General features: G+C 36.0%; 1 protein-coding gene across 2 annotated transcripts in view; it reads right to left on the reverse strand.

Moving 5' to 3' along the window:
- LOC106662027 (NGFI-A-binding protein homolog) overlaps positions 1–19,891 on the reverse strand; it is an 80,973-nt gene extending 61,082 nt beyond the window's left edge. The window contains exon 1 of one of the 2 annotated variants that reach the window (XM_014385822.2): positions 19,717–19,891. In XM_014385822.2, coding sequence (XP_014241308.1) covers positions 19,717–19,828 — 112 coding nt within the window. In that variant the 5' untranslated portion in view covers positions 19,829–19,891. The remainder of the gene's footprint in view (positions 1–19,716) is intronic. The other variant, XM_014385821.2, reaches the window with a different exon arrangement.
- Between the last annotated feature and the right edge of the window lie 1,320 nt (positions 19,892–21,211).

Raw genomic sequence — 21,211 nt, forward strand, 5'->3', positions numbered from 1 at the left:
CCAAATATCCATCCAAACTCATTAGTTAAAAGAAAAAAAAATCAGTCAATCAAGAATATCTTGAGAGATTACTCCTTGGGGGTTCTTCTTGGACAGAAATCTGCAGTTCATTATACGGTGAAACGCCCAAACGCGTCGGATCGCCCCAACTAGCGAGACAAAGCGGACCAAGATGTTCGTAGATGCCCAAACTACAATTACTATGCCCGTGCATTTTCTCTCTGCTTTACCTTTTTTTTATACACTTCTGTTGTAGTTATGTGAGAAAGAAACTGAAGAATGACAAAAAAAAAGGGTTTGCTCGACGAAACCATTGAGAATAGGCCGACCAAGATGACAAAACCACCGAGGATGGAAACAAATTTAAACGCTTCGGACTAATCAAACCATGTTTAATCATTTCCGATCATCCTGGTCCGCATACCCTCGCTGGTTTGGTGTATCAGACATCTGCATATGGCCCAATTCAAAGGATGGTTTTGGCTTGAATCTGCAGGTTCATTACTTTGTAACAACCAACAAAAATGACTATCATAGGCCCAGTCCATTTTTAAAGATCAAGTGTGGTGGCTAGTAAAATTTATCTACGCATGAAATAAGCTGTTCCAATTAATCATCTAAACTCAATAGTTAAAAGAAAAAAAATCAGTCAATCAAGAAAATATCTTGTGAGGTTACTCCTGGGGGGTCTACTTGGACAGAAATCTGCAGTTCATTATACGGTGAAACGCCCAAACGCGTCACCCCACCTAGCGAGAATAAGCGGACCAAGATGTTGGGAGACGCCCAAACTACACTCGCTATGCCCGTGCATTTTCTTGCTGCTTTACCTTTTTTTTATATACTTCTGTTGTAGTTATGTGAGAAAGAAACTGAAGAATGACAAAAAAAGGGTTTACTCGACGAAACCAGCGAGAATAGGCGGACCAAGATGTCCGTAGACGCACAAACTACTCTGCTGAGCCCGTGCATTTTCCGCTTACGTTTTTTTTATATACTTCTGCAGTAGTTTAGGAAAATGGATAACACTGTGAACAATGGCAGACCAAACCATCTAGGATGTCGAAACACAATTGGAGACGTCCAAACTATAGACTGACGTGATATATCTGTGCGGTCCTACTTTTTGAAATTGCGGAAAAAATGAATAATACATGGAGAAGGAGCGTGAGGAGAATGAAAGACCGAGGATGGCAACAGATTTAAACACTTCGGACTAATCAAACCACGTTTAATCATTTCCCATTATCCTGGTCCGCATACCCTCGCTCTTTGATCTGTCAAACATCTACATATCGCCCAATTCACAGGGCGATTTTGGCTTGAAACTACAGTTCATTGCTTGACAATAAACAACAAAAATGAATACCGTACTATTTTAAAATAATTTCATACCAATAGGACTTCGTTTTAAGGTAATGGCATCAGAAAAAAATCGAATAAAATCTGTATAATATTAGAAACGACAATATTGTCAGTAACGTGAAAAAATGAAAATATGCTTTAAAAATAAAAACAGACGCTAGTAGTATAAGCAATAGTTGACTCTGTAATCTGCCGTTTCCGATCATCCTGGTCCGCCTCGTCTCGCTTGTTGGTCTCTGAGACGGGTTTCAGCGAATAAAATCTTTATAATATTAAACACGTCAATATTGTTAATAATATCAAAACATGAAAATACGCTTAAAAAAACATAAGTTAGTAGTCTAAGCAATGGTTGGCTGTAATCTGTCGTTTCCGATCATCCTGGTCCGCCTCTTCTCGCTTGTTGTCCTCTGAGACCGGTTTCGGCGATTTGCCAGCGGTCGGACTGGCGTATTTCTCAATTTCCTTTTCATATTACTTTCGCTGGGGTTGAAAAAAAAGACAAATGCTCGCCCAGCAAGTGAATCTGTAGTTTAGTCCATCATCCTCGTCCGCCTACCCTCAGACACCTGCCGGTTTTTCTCCTATGGATCAAACGGGTTTAGTTATACATATTTTAAACCATTTCACGCCCGAAGAGCTTTATAGATTAAGTTACCTACTTTCGAACACACCGTAATTTAGCTTCATCACGGCGATGACAGCGCATAAAACCTTTCTCCGCGTTCATACAAAAAGAAAACGGAACTATCAATGTCCTCTGAGAAAGTAGCATTATAATTATTAACAGCTTCATGCTAAATTATGTCCATACTGCATACTTGTTCATGCCGATTAGTAAAAAAAGACACAACAGAACAAAATAGATTTACCGCCGATCTTTTGATTTTACCATCATCATCAAAACAACACAAGTTTTAATATATTAATAGTTCAATTATTATGTCAGACAAAATTTCTTCCAATATTTTCCATCTGTTCTTAATAAAAAATAATAAAGTAAATCGTTAAATGTATAAATAAATAGTAATAAGGGAAAACGATAACTAGAAACCTATTATAATTCTTAAAGCTCATTTCCATGTTAAGCCGGAGTTAACTTTTTAAGCCAGGATTGATATATTAAGCGTAACTTAATTATAAGATTAGATTAACGCTTTGTTTTAATTCTTTTGTATTGATTTTGAGTTTCCCCTGTCCACAATCTGAAAATAATCTATTTTTAAAGACGTGATTGTTTTTTGCGATTATGCGGTATCATATTTATTTACTGCTTATTTACAGCTTTAAGGAATGCTTTAACTGACTATGCAAAGGTCGCTTTATATTTTTTTAATTCGTTAATTAAGCGAAAATTACAGGGAGCTTTTGTGTATTAGAGAGTTGTTTTTGGTTCGTTCTTAAGCATAGAAAACTAATTGAAAAAAAAAACCAATATGCAGTCAGCATAGTTCCTTGTAGGATATTCATAGCCGTCGTGGACCAATCTTTGTAATAGGTGTTATTAGGACCTCTAATCACAGGGTTTATTAACAACAGATTATCGAGAAAAGTTAGAGGTCTTGTTAAAATAATAATAGTCTGAACCGAATTTGACTTAAAGGCATTCAATTAAAGATTTGCCACCTGGCGGAAGAAACATTTGCAGACGAGCTTTATATCGACTTTAGCTGAGGCCCTATTAGACAATACAAACACGAAAATCCTATTAAAATTTACAATTGTCACCTACTCTAAATTTAAAATACTACATGTTAAATTTTGTGAATGTCTGGATGTTCCTATTTGGCTTTCTTGTCGTTTTTCACAGTTTCAATCGATCTATTGTCACAACATAAGCTTTCATTAGAGTTTAAAAACAGATTATAGTAATTACTGCGTCTTATTATAAATAAACACAAAAAATAATTAACATAAATAGTTTAATATAGATTTTTTAAATTTATTTCTTACCTATGCATGTATACTGTACAAATATATACACATGATTAACACATCACACAGCACAACACTAGCACTAATGCCAGCACTGCACCGGTAGAACACATGGTTTGAGGAGCCAGCCATTGCTGGCTTTCAGTATGTATGATTAGGGATCAAGGAGGTCCCGAGGCCATCATCGGTTGAGGCGCGTGGTGTCAGGATGAGAATGAGTGGAGAGGGCTCGAGCAGTATGGTTAGGATGGTTAGAAAGGTAGGTAGGTCTTGGAATCTGGACTGGATTAGTTCATTGACAAAAGAAATGTTGAGTCTTTGTGGATAGTGAGGTTAGTGACATAAATAAGGTGCTTTGGCAATTTGTCTAAGGACTTTCGATTGGAAGGATTGGATGCGCTGGGTATTGGAAGGTTTGGCAGTAACCCACAGTTCCACTCCGTATGTCCATATTGGTCTTGTACTACAGTATTAGCTTTGTCTTAATTGTTAAAGTCGATTTCGCTCTTAGAAGTCTTCGAAGTAGTCCAAGTCTTGTATTAAGCTTTGTTTTTTTAAGTCTTGTGTGGGCATTCCACGTCAGTCTGCTATCGTGATATAATCCCAGGAATTCGGCTTGAGTGGAAACTGGTATCACTTTGTTGTTGATGTGCAATGGAGCGCAAGACAGCGTAAAAGTACACTGAGTGCATTTTTCTTCGTTCAGTCTTGTCTTCCATATTTTACACCAGTCTTCGATAAGCTAAGGTATTTCTGGATGTTGCGGGTAGCTTGGACAGGATTCGAGTAGAGGATAGGATTGCGGTGTCGTCCGCGTAGGTGGTGAGTTTTATATAGTAGAAATGTAATATATTGACTGTTTTCAACTTACGCAATTATTACAAACATGTCGATTTTTATGATTTTATGATCGATGAAAAAACAACCGGTAAAACGACAAAATAATTTCTACATATTTACATAAAACAATGATTTCTTGATTTTTTTTAAAACTTATGTATGTGGTCATTGATACACGAGAGCTAACGTTAGTGTCCGCTTACTCTCGCTGGTTTGGCCTGTCTTTTCGCCAACGTCAGCTGTCCCCAGTCAATTTTTATCAATCCTGCATTTGTAAAAACACAAGGAGACAGTGAAACGCGCGACACGCAAAGAGAAGATATCAGAGACGACCCAACTACCGATCCTTCACCATACAAATTTCAAGAAAATATCTCCCAATTTTTTTTGTCTGTACTGATAAGATTTTTATTTTATTTTTTGGCATTTACGGAGAATAAGTGTGGAAAGAAGAGCTGAATCGTCGACTCGTTAATAAATGGTTGTTAAAGCTCGATTTCTTATTGAAGCATATGGGGTGAGCCTGTAGTTTGGTTGTTTCTGGGCCGAATACTCACCACTGAATGGTGGTTAACGACGCACCTGACAGACCAAACCAACAGATGGGTTAAGACGACCTAACTACAGATTCACTAGTGTCTGCGCGTTTTCTTTCACGTTTGCCCAACCACCAGGGAAATAAGGAAATTTTTCTTACGGATTAGCGAGAATGCGCAGGACGGGATGAGCGGAAATATCAAACTTCAGGTTCCTCGCTCTGTTTATACCCATTATATTTCGTGATCCGATTGACCAAATAACTTCTTTCCATTAATTAATCTTTATGTAAGGCATTGGTTGAATGAAAAAGCTAGCGTCATGTATGGGATTCGAACCCACGAGCTTCGGCTCAATACGCCGCCGCTTGAGCTATCGTCACTTGGATCCACTGGACACCAACTCCCCATCTCAACCTACCTTTCGAATTTTCCCTCCTTTTTGCCATTTTTCAAATGTATAAGCAAGATTCGATTCTCGGCGACAAATGAAATGGCCACGGAGAGCTCTTCGTGAAGATATGCTTCGTTTTACTAATTAAATCCATTATATTTCGTGGTCCGATTGACCAAATAACTTCTTTCAATTAATTCATTTTTATGTAAGGTATTGGTCGAAATGGAAAAGTCAGTGTCACGAGCGGGATTCGAACCCACGACCTTCGGCTCAATAGCTCAAGTGGTTAGAGAAAAAAATTATTGTCTATTTCGATGTAAAAGGCTCGTAGGACACTTTTTTTTTTTTCAAGGAAAACGCAAAAACCCCCAAAAAATCGAAAAATTTTTTATTGTCTTTTCCTGTGTAAAAGGCTCGTAGGATACGTTAGTAGCGGCTTATTGAGCCGAAGGTCGTGGGTTCGAATCCCGCTCGTGACACTGACTTTTTAATTTCAACTAATACCTTACATAAAGATTAATTAATTGAAGCACTTTTTATAAATCAAGAAGAAAACGAAAATAATGTAAAGAAAACAAAGAGAGTGATAAATTAACTGTTAAGGATTGCGAAAGGCTGACCAAATCACCGAATAGCTAGGACAGGATTAGAGATTAGAGGTTCATCATTCTTTACCTTTAAAAAGTTGCCTTCCCATCACCATATTAAAGCACATCTAATATTTTTAAGTAGACATTAAAAAAATTCTACTTGCTAAAGTTTGGTCGTTTCCGCTCAACCTGGTGGTCCGCATAAAACAACAAACAGTAAAAAAAAAGAACCTTTTGTAAATATTCCAGTGAGCTAAATAGTATAAACCAAATAGAAAAGAAAAAAAAAGTTTAAATAAAGTTTTCTGTGTTTCAACATCCAACGATTTTCACATGGTTTTTCTCACTTGTAATCCAATCGAATGAACGATGATAATAGTGGTCCGCATGCTCTCGCTCATTTTCTCACATCCTCACCAACATCCACATAAACGATTGTGATGATTCTCGATCAGATAGTTAATAAAATAAAAAAGAGAAAAGTAAACACCTACACAAGCTATAATTTTTGTAAAGCATGGATATTATAGAAGAAACGTCAAGACACTACCTCGCAGAGTGTGATAGGTACGCTAGTTCTAGATTTGAAACTTTTGAAGGAGAGGACATTACCAAATCACTCCCCATGATAAAATGGTCCAAAATCTCGGGGTTTGTGAACAGGTCCAAGAGGTTTATGCAGGACACGTGAGCCGACCAAGTCCCGGACCTTTTAGGGATGGGGTACGAATCTACCCAGGCATTTAACCCTCCGGGTCTCGGTCGCCCACCCTGCATAATATATATATCGATATAATAAAAAGGCAAACTGAGATTTTATATTTAAAAATACATTGTTACTTTGTGTTTGTGTTTTATTCATTGTTGGAAACTAAAATAACGAGAATAGACGGACTACAGTTGGTCGAAACCTATGAAACTCTTCAAAGTTAGTTTCCTATGTTTTAATTATTTTTATCCTTTCATTTGTCAATTTGATATGGCATTTTCAACGTTTTCATCTCGTCTTTTTCTTTTTTTCGTTTGACAAAATAACCCGCAAAATAGGGCAAATTAAAGAAACGCGTTCGCGGTTTGGCCGTTTCGGACTATCTGGTCCGCCCTTCCTCGCTAGTTTGATGTCACAAACATAAACTAACACACAAACCCTCTATTCAATCAACCTTGTATATTTAAATAGATCGATTTCTATCAATGACGACACCACAAGAGAAACGAAAGGTTGTGCCAAATGTTCATTTTGGCCAGTACCCACATGTTAGGATGTGTGATTGATTGCAGAGTGGCTTATGATGATGGGACATGTTTTCGATTGGAAATCTCAACCGTATTGTTTCTGTTTGTCGTTTTGTTTTGTAACGTATCCGTGAAAGGGTTGATTTTTTGAAGCGGAGAGTTTCCGAAGGTGAGGACACGGTTCTCGGTCCCTAATGTTCTCTCTCTTTTTACTTCCATCCTCTGTGAGGCAAGGAAAAAAACGCTTTTATATAACTAGCCTCAAGGATACCCGCGCCACAGACTGACTCCGTTTTTTTGAACGGAGAGCCGAGCGAGAGAGATAGACCGAGAAATAGGGATGGAGCGAGTGGGGCCTTCAAGGGAAAAAAAGCTGTCGGCTCCCGTCGAGTTTTTTATGTTAATTGCGCCTGAGTTTCTGTTGGAAACGCAGCGAGACTGCCAGAGCCGGCCAACCAACAACACGGATGGAGAATATTTTTTCAATTTGAAAACGCCATTCCTTTCATCCAAATGAAGTCCATCCAAATAGCACTGTTAACAAGAAATACAGGGTGTCAACTAACAAATATCCCCTCCTGGTTTTCTCAAACTTTACTCATCTCAAAGAAAAAACGAAATTTTTGCAAATATTCCATTGGGCTAAATAGTATACCAAATAGACAAGGAAAAAAAATATTTTTTATAAATAAAGTTTTCTTTGTTGCAGCATCCAACGATTTTCACATGGTTTTTCTCATTTGTAATCTAATCGAACGAACGATGATAATGTTTGTGGTTCATGAATGATGTTTCTGCAAATGAAAATGTTGGATATAATTTGAAAAAAAAAAAAAACGCTTAGCACTAGCATATCCTCCTATACTATCCATTACAGTTCGTGGTTACATGTGAATGTCAGCCCACCGATCGGTGCCCAACATCAGGCAGTATTTTGGAGTGGAATTTGAGATATCGGAATTGGAGGTGCGTGCGCGCGTGCGTGTGTGTAACATCGCTGATCGTGCGGAGGATTTTCGACTAGAGGGATTGGATTCTGTTGAGGTTTTCACATGATAATATAATTTGATGAAAACAGATTAGTTTGATTCAAAACCATTTCAGAATCAATATCAATATTGATTGGACGATTATTACCTAAATCACTAACTAGTAAATAAATATAATTATAATTATAATAATATAATTATTCGGAGATCGTGAGATGCGGTCTGGTGTGACGCGTAGGTTTCAGAAAAACATTTTCTTGATCGTGCAAACGTTTCGATCTTTAGTGACGTCATCTTCAGGGCCTGGGATTTATAAACATTGTTTAAATTTTACAAATACATGTAGGATGTGAAAAAAATTTTCTAGCATTGTATATATTTTTTTAAATCTAAAATTTTTGTAGCATTGTATAAATCCATTTTTTTAATCTCAAATTTTAGATTTAGATTTATTTGTACAAATACTTTGATCAAATCTAACATTTTCTAACATTGTATAAATTCTTTTTATTAATCAACATTTTCTAGCATGGTATAAATTCATTTTTTTGTTATCTAAAATTTTCTAGAATTGTATAAATTCATTTTTTTAATCTAATTTTTTTTAGAATTCAATAAATTCTTTTTTTTTAATCTAAAATTTTCTTGCATCGTATAAGTTCATTTTTTAATTTAAAATTTATAGCGTTGTATAAGTTAATTTTTTTAAATATAAATTTTTTTAGCATTGTATAAATTCATTTTTTTAATCTAAAATTTTCTAGAATTGTATAAATTCATTTCTTTCGTCTAAATTTTTTATCATTGTATAAAATTTTTTTAATCTAAAATTTTCTAGCATTGTATAAATTCATTTTTAAAATCTAAAATTTTCTAGCATTGTATAAATTCATTTTTTAAAATCTAAAATTTTCTAGCATTGTATAAATTCATTTTTTTTAATCTAAAATTTTCTAGAATTGTATAAATTCATTTTTTTCGTCTAAATTTTTTATCATTGTATAAAAATTTTTTAATCTAAAATTTTCTAGTATTGTATAAATTCATTTTTTAAAATCTAAAATTTTCTAGCATTGTATAAATTCATTTTTTTCACATCCTCCATGTATTGGTAAAATTTAAACAATGTTTATAAATCCCAGGCCCTGAAGATGGTCTCAATAAAGATCGAAACGTTGGCACGATAAAGAAAATGTTTTTCTAAACCTACGTCACACCAAACCGCATCTCACGATCTCCGAATAATCATCGATTAACGGTCACTAAAAACACCACACGTACGATAATATAGTTATAATAAATAAAAATCTAAGAATACATAAATTAGACCGATATAGTGGTAGAATGTCTCAGATTTAATACTCTGTTTAGGAGGTTGATGATGTCAGGCCACCATAAAAATGTCTTCATCAACCTCCTAAACAGAAAATTACATAAATTAATATTTCCTTGGTAATTAAAGCCTAAAGAAGAATGATTATTAGAATAGAGTAATATAACAAATTTTATATCATACACCAACTGTTTTTTTATTTTCTTATTTATATATGTATGTCCCTATTTATTAATTTTTCGAGAATTTTGTCAAAACGTTCAGAGATAAGGGGTTCAAGAGGGCGTAAATTCAAATTTACTCCAATTTAGAAAGAAATTAAATGAAAAATATGTTGCTGTTAATTTCGTTGAAAATTATTTATCAGAGGAACGAGATTATTCATTTAAATTTTTAAGTGTGCCAAAGAGAAAGGTGACTTTCCTTCGTGCTTGTAAATTATTACTGAAAGAAATAAAAGAGGTAAGAAAGAAAGACCGAAAATGTGTGTGTGAGAGAGGTAGAGAAACAGAGAGCAAAATTGAGAGAGAGATAATGAAAAAAAGCGAATGAAAGTTTGTGTGGGAGGGAGATAATGAAAGAAATATGTATAGCGAAAGTGAGAGAGACGGTAAGTATGGCATGTTATAAATAAATAAAAAACTTTTGGAGTTATTTTGGAATAATTTTATAATTATATTTATACCGATAATATTTTTTAAAAACGATGTAAAAATGCATGATCTGAACGTTGTGTCATAAGACCTACATCTGCTCTGCTTCACGTGACTAATGACTTGACTTTTCTTAAGATCTTTCTAAGTCCCGAGTCCACGTCTGAGACAATTGCCCCTTTCAACTCTAACCCTCGTGTGAGAAAAAGACTCGGGGTGAAAAAAAAAATTAATGTAGCTCTTTTTTTGGTGCTTTTTTTTCTCCTATTCAAGTGGATCCTGTGAGAAAGACGAAGCAAGAAAAAAACGCGTTTTGCATAAGGACGCAAGTTGAATAATTATGACCTTCTAACCCCTTTGTTTTTTACAACCTGTACTTCCAAAAGGGTGGAGCAAAAAAATATCTCAGGTTCGGAAGGGTGGTGGTTTTTTTTGCCTACCGACGACCCCCAGAGGAGCGGGCCCCTACCCCCGGCCCAGGGGGGTTGAAACCACCCCTCCCACAAAAATAGTTGCAACCCCTAAAAACTACAAAATGGCGGACTAGGAATACTCAAAACCCTACTACCGTTTCCACGTATAATTACTGACTGTATTCGACGGTTGGAGCACCCTTTGTTCTTCAGAAGGGTGGATTAAAATAGAAAAAAAGGACACCTGGTTAGTCAACGGTACGTTCCTAGTTTCCTACGTCGAACTCAACGCCATTGGCATTACATAGCGAATGCTGTCTTTACACATTCAAAACTATGGAAAATTATTTTCCCTTATTGCCAAAATAAATTTAAAAAAAAATTAGGACTTGGAAAGATAGCGTTGTACAACTTTTATCCATGAACTTTTAAAATATTCAAAGCATTTGACCTACTTATTCTATCTCATATAATTTATAATGGAAATTTTTGATTTATTCTCCTCCTGGCACCTTGAACTGGTACTGATTGAATTAATTTTATTAAAAAAAACTGTTTTTTTTTTATCCAAGCGGAATCTAGTAGATATGCTTGTAAACCGTCCATAGATGACACGACTGATCTGTGTTCTGTCTGAGAAACCCGTGAAATCGTGTATATTAAAAAACCCATTTATCACAAAGGTGATTACGAAACGTTCAAAAACTGCGTTCATAACAGTAGAACACTTGTTTGGCCTATTCGAGACCGATTTGCTAGGAGGAATTCGTGATATTTTTGGCATTTGATAAAACACGGGGGAAAAATTAAATTACAAGACAGAAAAAATCTGTTTTGTCCCATTCCAGTGCCATTTTGCCGGTCGGCTTCGGCCGGGATCTAAACAACGGAAGCCCTTTTGTACAGGGGGCTTTGTGCCGAAGTCCCCTCCTCAGAACATACATATGAGCGTGTACTCCGCCCCTCTTCACGGGATGATGACCCAGTTTAACGGCGATTCACGCAATGCGTGGGCGACTATGGAAAAAAAATTACATAACTTCAACATTTTTTTTTATATAAGACGCCGACGGTTCAGCGTTTAATAGTTTATCTGGCGCGGGGTTTTTTTCATTAGAGGATTTTTTTTGCGATTGCGTCACGGCTTTTTACAATGCGAGACAAAACGAGCGGGGTTTTTTTTAGTTCCTTGGTTTTTTATTTTTTTTGCGACTCTTCTCTTATTCTTGAGTCGCCAAAAAAATCGGGTCGACGAACTAGCTTTCGGATTAAGAAACGACAAACATCAATGAGAAAAAAAACCACGAATTTTGTTTAAGTCAATATGTTGCCATACAATATTGAAAATTGAACTGATTTTGAAGTTTTACGACAAGTTTAACAAAATTTTAACTAAAATTGCAAAAATGCTAAAAGTTTGGCTAAGCAAACATCCTACTATAGAAGGATAACTACTATATTTTTACTATTTCAAATCAACTTCTTTCCTTTTCTTTTTAATATGTGTTTTCCAATTTAATTTTTTATCTGTTGTCCTAAATATTTTATTGAATTCTGGGAAGGAACAACGTTGCCATTGAAGATCGGTTTGTCTACTAATTTTCTATCCGTGCAATTCTGAATAACTGCCAGTCGATTCGTGGATGCATTTTTCGACTGGCCAGATGTGTCATCGGCAAATGTTGCTACGGTTATGTTTCCCATCAATGTTGGTAGGTCACTTGTGTACAGCAAGTACAGCACGGGGCCTAACATGCTACCCTGTGGTACGCTCGCTAGCTTTGGTTTCGAAGTTTCTTCTTGATGTTTATCGTCCTTCCTTTATCTTTCCGGAAGAGAGGAGGTCAAAAGTTTATCATAATGTTTTGGTAATATTTTTAAACCTTGTCAAAGTCTAAAAGAGTGAATAATGCTGTGCATATATTTTTTTCTTCCAGTGCTTTCTCTTTAATAAAAGTGATTCTATGTATCTTATCTATGATTGAGTAAATTGTAAAATGTTTAATAACACATTGTTGGTTTTTGTTATTCATGGAGATTATCTAAGATACGTTTCGAACGTTTGTCATTTGGTTTTGAACATAAGTGCCAAATGAATTGCAAATGTGTTGGAATATGATGGAATTTGGATGGTAGGTTTCTTTAATTTTCTTGGTTGTAGAAATGATAAATGGTGGAGTGAGTGCGGTGTTCAATCCTTTTTAAAAAGATAGTGACTACTCGCAGTAAGTTGTTTTTAATGATCCGGATTTCGAGCTTATAGCTCATCATCAGGTTGAAGAAGTTCTACTCTAGAAAAGTTAAAAACAACTTACTGTGAGTAGGAACTATCTTTTTAAAAGGATTTCTTGGTTATTGTTAAAAAANTTTTTTATTTAGATTTTTCCTATATATATGCATTCTAAGATTTGTTTAAATTTTAATAATAATTTAATTTTATAAGGGTTTTATTCAAATCCAATTTTTTTGTTGTCGGTGTGTATGTTTTGAGTAATTTATATGTTGAGAAAGAGCTGTATTATTATTTTTTATTTCGATTAATTTATTATTCTTTTTATCTAAGGTCTTGATTGAGATGAAAAAGTTAGTGTCACGAGCGGGATTCGAACCCACGACCTTCAGCTCAAATAACGCCGCAGCTCTAACCACTTGAGCTTTCGTGACATTTTTTCTTCCCAATCAAGACCATAGATAAAAAGAATAATTAATTGGAATTAATACTGTCAAGTATGACCGCCAAACATATATGGATTTTGATTAATAATTTATTTCACCGCTATGGGTTGGTTACCCATATTTATTGTTTTAACGATATACGTTTTATCACATTCATCACAATTAATTGTGAAATTATATTATTTTTTATTTATTTTCCAAGTATGTTTTATTGGAGTTATATACTATTCGTTTTATTTTGAGTTAAAAGTTCTGATTACTTTTTCTAATATATTTTTAATATAAGTAAGTGAAAAGAATTTTGTAATATTATTTTCATTTTGTTTTTCATATTTGTAGTCTTTGAAATGTGACTGGTTATTAATTTTTTTTTTTTGTGGAATTTTTCGGTTTTATATTAATTTCATTTTATTTATATTTTAATATTTTTATACCACAGTTATTTTATCCGCTGTTATGTTTTCCGTATAATTTCTAAGAGTTTCTTCTTTATAAAAAAAAAAGAAGAAGTTTGAAAATTTCCGTACAAAACGTTCACAAGCCTCTTTTTTTCGCCCTACGGGGTTGGATAATGTTTTTGTCCGACCTGTCGTTAAATTTGTATTTACGAGAGAAAGTTTTGAAACCATTTGAGCGGGCTGTTTTCTGGATAACGAATACGAAAAAAAAAATGCGCAAAAGTCCTGAGATGTAATAATCGTATTAAAGACTTTGCCGGGTTCAAAGAGTATTTGTGAAGGACGGGATATCTTTTGTATTCTCTGCTACAAAGGGTCATGAGTGGGCAAGGAAAATATATTTAATTGAATTAGAAGAGAGGAAAAAAATAAGGGTTTTTCCTTTGTTTTTGTATTTTTTAAATGTTGATTCAAGCAACTGACATTCCGTACATTTTTGTCATTACGATACATTTTAGAAAAATAATTGCTTAAAAAACTCAACCGAGTAGTCTTGGATAAAAATATAAATTCAAAATAATAAATAGTAAAATTTCTTCGTAGTCAATACACTTCTCGATAATTTTTTTTATCAGCCTATCTCTCAACAAGCAAAAACCCAAAACCTCTCCATGAACGGTTCAATTGTTAAACAAGCACTCATTAAACGACAACAAAAATGAATTAAAAAAAGCCACAACGATAAGGTTAAACCTAAATAAATTTTTATGTAAGGTTTTGTTTGGAATGGAAAAGCTAGTGCCACGAGCGGGATTCGAACCCACGACCTTCGGCTCAATATGCCGCTGCTCTACCATTTGAGCTATCGTGACTTCGATCCACTAAGGCTGATTACGATATTTGAAAATATGGCAGAAAGAGGGAACATTCGAAAGATCCGTAGGTATAGATGAGGAGTTGGTGAAGGAACATGACAATATATATATGAGTAGTGGTTTTTTTTTTTTTTTGGGGGGGGGGTACGTGAAAAAATTACTAGGGGCGACGGTAGGAATCGAACCCACGACCGCGGGGACTACGAGCCGAGAGACTATCACGCTGACCAGTATTCAGGAAAAAAAAGTCTTTCAACGTTATCGAAATCCATATATATGTTAATTATTTTAACTAGTTATTCTTTTTATCTAAGATCTTGGTTAAGATGAAAAAGCTAGAGTCACGAGCGGGATTCGAACCCACGACGTTTGGCTGAATACGCCGCTGCTCTAACCACCTGAGCTATCGTGACTTCGATCCACTCGGGGACACCAACTCTTCACCTCAACGTACAACCTTTCGAATTTTCCCTCCTTTTTGCCATTTTTTCATTCCAACCAAAACCTCACATAAAAAGATTAATTAATTGAAAGAAGTAATTTGGTCAATAGGCCACTAAATATAATGGATTTAATAAGTAAAACGAAGTATAACTTTACTAACAGCTCCCGTGGCAACTTCGAATCATTTGAAAAATGGCAAAAAAGGAGGGAAAATTCGAAAGGTTGTACGTTGAGGTGAAGAGTTGGTGTCCCCGAGTGGATCGAAGTCACGATAGCTCAAGTGGTAAGAGCAGCGGCGTATTCGGCCGAAGGTCGTGGGTTCGAATCCCGCTCGTGGCACTTGCTTTTTCATTCCGACCAAAACCTTACATAAAAAGATTAATTAATTGAAAGAAGTTATTTGGTCAATAGATCACTAAATATAATGGTGTTAAATCTAAAATTTCAACAGGGCGCTAAACGGACTTGATAAATATTCTATAATAGTTTCAACATAAAAAATATATAAAAAGACTTTTGAGGGTTCGAATGGCCATTAAGACGTAATACAGGAGGAATCCTAGAAGGGATTAGGACAGTAAATGGGCAGTTTGGAAATACGTGAGCCCACCTTACAATGTCTACTCACATCTGTCAAGGTCTCCCTCCGAGAAATATTACAACCGTCTTGTTAAACTATATTTGCTGTTATAGAGACGTGGACAACAATTGCTGCAGGTCAACCAGTGAGAACAAGCTGATCAGGATTATCTATGACGACCGAATTACAGATTTAAAAAAGTGAATAGTTTTTTGGTCTGCGAGACAATGACCACATTACGGACACTGGTTTTAACTAGCGTGATTAGGCGGACATCAGTGTCGATCAGTTCAACACCCAGATTCACTGCGATTACTTCAATATTTTCCCTTTTATACGTTATGGGAATGTAATGAGGATAAAAAGAAAGACCAACAACTGGAAATTAAGAATCGATTTTCACCTCAAGCGAGTTAAGTGACCGATTGAGAATGAACCACTGATGATGCTGAAACGCGTCTGAGTAAAGGCGGACCAGGAAGATCGGAAACGAACGGAAGAGCGGAAACGCCAACTATCTGGCCTTGTAACTGTCTAAATCAACTATGTGAGGAGTTAACCGTGGAACAATTTGGTCGTTTCTTAAAAACTAGAAGCGTTTAGGGAGGAAAAATAGATCAACCTCTGAAAACATAGCAAAGCCGAAAAGAGCAAGCAGCGAGAAAAGATGATACGATTAGTATCGGAGACGACCTGACTACAGTTTCACTTGCTAAGCTTCGAGTTTTCTCGAGCGTTTAAGTTTTGCTAGAAGTCTAAGAAAGGCAGATAAAACCAGTCCTTAACAGGCGGACCAGAAGTTCGGAAGCATTGAAACTGAAGATGGTGGGATGAACTCGTATTATGGGCGTTTCTGATTCCATCCCTATCCAATCTTGGTCCTCCTATTCTCACTGGTTCGGTAGGTGATATTCGTTTCTGCATTCTTCAGAGTTCAGTAGTGGTTTTGTCATTTTCGGATCTAAAAGGAGGAAACTAAGAAAGGCAGACAAAACCAGTCCTGAACAGGAGGACCAGAAATTCGAAAGCATTGAAACTGTAGATTCACTTGCTGACCCCGTATGTTTTTTTCGCGAATCTTTCTTCTTTCTAACTTCTACAAACGTAATATAAGGAGAATGGCAGATCAACTATTGAAAAAAAAAGATAAGGTCTTGCAAGGCATCAAACGAGGAAATGCGAATCAGGATGATCGACCCAACTACCAATTCAATTGTTTAGCCTCGACTTTTTTTCATTAATTTGTTAATTAGTAAGTTCTACCTATGAAAAATGAGGAATAGGACACATATACTAGTAAAGAAGGACAGACCATGTAACACCAACCATGAAGACCAAACCATCCAACTTGGATGAAACCTTGTAATTTAGAAGCATATAGATCGAATCTTCCGGTCTATAGTTTTTGATTGATGTGACACAAACTTGAGGAAAAGATAGAAAGTGAAGGAAGTAAAAAATAACCATGAAACAAGCTCATAACAGCACTTTAATTAATGTATAGTTCGATCACTTCAGTTCATCTTGGTCCGCTGTTTTCGCCTGTCAAAAGAATTTAGGATTTATATTGAAATAGTGCAGAAAAGGAGTAGTAACTAAACCGACAGAAAATCACGAAATGCCAAAACCTATCTGAACAAACTAGCGAGGATAGACGGACCAGAAAATCGAAACTGACCAAACTGCACGACTCCGCAGACCTGTTACTACTTTTTCATAAGACAGAAAGATACAAAAATACTTAAAACTGGGCAAGGGCCTAGGTTATAAGTGAAGAAGAAACAAGACAACAGATTGTTTAAAAAGAGCCGCGGAACAACTCATAGGCCCATATTTGGCATCACCTACAGCCATATTAAAATTGGGTAACTAAAGAACCGAGCAAAGACTGGGTGTGAAAACCAAGCTTGTGAAAAGCAAAAAGACTACTCCCACGAATAACCCAATGGGAGAGAAGAAATACTTCGCAACAGAATGGAATTAAAAATTCTAACACGACCTGTTCCAGTTAATATCCCTTAAAATACTGGGACTATTATCCGACCAATGTCTAATATGTCCAGAAGAGGCAGTAAATCCTATGCATCCTATGCAACTGTCTTGCAAATCTAGAAGGTCTTGGTACCTGCGAATGCCATTCTTGAACAATGCAGCCTTCGATTCAATACTATGGAAAATATTTCAATATTTCATTTAAGAAACAAAAATCTTGTAATAAAAAAATTCTATTATTCAGGATGGCACATGCATTTGTAAAATTCCATTTCCCACTTAGGAGGGGACGTTCTGAAACACATATGGATTATCACCGAGTAATTCGACTGCAGTGATGTGAATTCTTCCTGAAGGGAGAAAAGGACCCAGGAAGAGTATGGAGCATAAAAATAGCAAAAACCTCTGAACAAGTAGAGATACAGAAGTAGAATCCCTGGGCCATTTATGTTGCTCCCTCCAACCAGCTTGACCACCCTTTCATGTAAGCATAGTTTATATATTTAGTCTGTGAACAACTTCTTTCAGATATACCTCCAATTCATATTATGCACAATTTTCATTTAAATTATATTTGTATTATTCAGGTTTAATATTTTTTTATTAATGTGTGGTGTTTATTGACGTCAGCCAATGATTATTCGGAGATCGTGAGATGCGGTCTGGTGTGGCTTAGGTTTTGAGAAAACCATTTTCTTTATCGTGCCAACGTTTCGATCTTTATTGAGATCATCTTCAGGGCTCAAAGTGTCTGTTTTCTGTGTAGATGTGTCATTCTTGGGTGTCGTGTTGAGAGTGCCTCCCCACCCGTCACCCAAGAAGGACACAATTACATAGAAAACAAACACTTTGAGCCCTGAAGATGATCTCAATAAAGATCGAAACATTGGCACGATAAAGAAAATGTTTTTCTCAAACCCTAAGTCACACCAGACCGCATCTCACGATCTCCAAATAATCACTATTTTATTAAATCTCTTACTCACTAACAATCTTTTTTAATTTATTTATTTTTAAATTTTTTTACACTTAAGTTTTCCCAATGAAATAAGAAGAAAATGACAGACCTTCACTTGGGCAAATGCAGAACCAGAATGACCTGCTATAACTATAATTTTTACTTACGGGGACTGTTATATATTGTGCATTTGTTCTTTTCTTTTCTAGACTCAAGAGAATAACGGATAAACTACTGATGACGACGACCCTTCCCGGAATGTCCGCAGAGATCAAATCAGCGAGAAGCCATATCCGGAAGTGTCGAAACCCGGTGAACCCGTGTGTTTTCATACACATCTGTTGAAATTAAAAAAAAACGTAATATGAAGGGCATGACAAAGTCAAGTACTGCAAAAGGAGAAAAGCGTCTCACAGACCGAACCAGCGAGGACGGGCGGACCAGGATGATACAACCATACTACGGATTTACTAGCAAAATCTTTGCTTTTTCTGGATCCGTTCTTTTTTTTTTTTCTTTTTTTTTTTTAGTTCTAAAGATTGAGCAAAACCAGACCAACCTCTGTTAAATGCCGAAACCATCAGAATCCAAACTGGCTAAAAGATCGGAGATGTTTTAAACACTGAACCTGTTCTTTTTTCTTTCCATTTGCCATTTTTTAAGCTTTGCTAATAAGTAATAAGAAAAAAAAGGATCAAAGATTGATAAAAGGACAAAGCCGATACGAGTAACATACCAAACAAGGAAGGATAAGCGGACAAAGGGGTGCGAGAGTACCAAGCCGCAGGACGATGTCCTCGCAGACCTCAATTTTTTTATTTACTGGCGGGAAATTTTACCTTTTTTGGCAGTTACGGAAAAACAATTTTTTTTTACAAGTTGAGTATAAACTTACTTGTTTTGTACTTGATGATTATGTGGAGATCGTGAGATGCGGTCTGGTGTGAAGTAGGTTTTCGTAAAAGTTTTTCTTTATCTTGCCTACGTTTCGATCTTTACTGAGATCATCTTCAGGGCCTGGGATTTATAAACATGGTTTAAATTTTACAAATACATGAAGGATGTGAAAAAAGAAATCCCAGGCCCTGAAGATGATCTCAATAAAGATTGAAACGTTGGCACGATAAAGAAAATGTTTTTTCTGAAACCTACGTCAAACCAGACCGCATCTCACGATCTCCAAATAATCATTAACTAACGGTCACTAAACATCACACAAGTGTACTTAACATTAAAGAAGGAAAGTTGTTTATGGTTTTTATGAGATGGACGAGGTAGCTCGCGGGATAGCGCGTGGTCAAAGCAACAGATAAATCTCCCTTTACCGGACATTACAAAGAGGGGGGTTGGTCAGTAAGAGGGAATTAAAAAAAACGGTCAGAAACCAGTTTTGAACTAGGACGAGGGTAAAAAGAGGTTCGCCGGCGTTTCGAGGGGTGGACGATTTAACAAAACACCCTTGGTCACCCATGCAAAAAAAATTTGCATTACAAAAAAAAAGCTTACTTGTTCCGTTGGCGTTTCTGCTCAGTATTTTCGCCTGGGGTTGAGCGGACGATGATGAGTTGAGAGGCGGTGTAGTCTCAGGACACGGGTAGTCCATAATTGGCCTACACATAACCACTGACTCGGTCGTGAGAGCACTGCTTCTCGTTTCCACCCTCCTTCGACGGCGGGACGTTCCCCACCCGGGCGCGCTCTTGGAGGGGGTCGAGGGGTGGGGAAAAAGTGTAAGGGTTGAAAAAAATGGGCCACCGGGTCCACCCCACGTCGGCCCTGGGGCCCTTTTTTCCACGGCAGAGGGAAAATAAAAGAGGTCGATATGGCGGTTACGTCCTTCCACCTTTCCCGAAAATGTATCGCCCTTTTTCCAACCAAAATCGACGACAAACCCTTCGCCCTTCGCAGCCAAATATATATCTAACTACAACTTAAATATTTTTCCTTTTTTTGAACTATTAAATTGTCACGCATTATAAAAAACTGAATAAGTATAAAAAAAAAATGTTACGAGACTGCTGCACAACGGATATTTCACATAAAACTATTTGCACAAATAACTATTCGCCATAGCCATGGGCAGCAATCTAGGCACTATAATAATAGATATAGTCATGACTAGGGTTGTGATTTATATGCAATAAAACCCAACAAATATGCACATATATGTAAATATATTTGGTAAAAAATTCAATTTAAAACTGAAAATATGCGAAAACTATGAAGAGAAAAAATAAGGAAACCTCAAATTAAAGCAAATAATTTTATTGGAAAGAGAAACAAAGGCAAGAGGAACATCACATTGCTAATATTAAAAAAGAAAAACGCATTTAAAAAAATGCAATTTAAAACTGAAAATATACGAAAACTATCAAGAGAGAAAATAAGGAAACCTCAAATTAAAGCAAATAATTTTATTGGAAAGAGAGTGACAATAGGAACATCACATTGCTAATATTAAAAAAGAAAAACCATTTAAAAAATTGTTAAACTTAAAAAATCCGTCGTCTAATCCATCAAGATCGGTCCATTTTCGATGAAGTCTCTGATTTTACGGTGTGTTTCATTGTATGTAAGATCCAGGTGAGATTTCCTGAGTGTACTTTCGTGGGGAATGGTTGTCCCTGTGTATTTCTCCAAAAAACATTTGAATTCAGGGTGGCTTAGTTTATGGATGGGTATGTCAGCTCTAACTGACATAAATCGATATCGAAACCGGATTTTCCAGACTCAGATCGTGTGGCAGCTTGTGTCACAAAGGTCTGTTGAAACTTATAACTTCTTACCTTTGGTTTCCTTTTGTTTTGCTGTCTTTATGTGCTGTGTTACCAAAAAACGTGTAGGTGTCAATCTCCCTTAAAAGTCTCGCTTGAAAACTTACGCACTTACTTTTGAACAAAATATTTCGTTTTTGGGGGTGACTTTCGTTATTTTACGAGTAGTCAGTTCACAACACACAAAAAATGTTTCACGTTGGAAAACGCATGAGAAACTGGGTAAA

The sequence above is a fragment of the Cimex lectularius genome, unplaced genomic scaffold (genome assembly GCF_000648675.2).
Source record: "Cimex lectularius strain Harlan isolate CLEC.00 unplaced genomic scaffold, Clec_2.1 scaffold34, whole genome shotgun sequence".
NCBI classification, from domain to species: Eukaryota; Metazoa; Arthropoda; class Insecta; order Hemiptera; family Cimicidae; genus Cimex; species Cimex lectularius.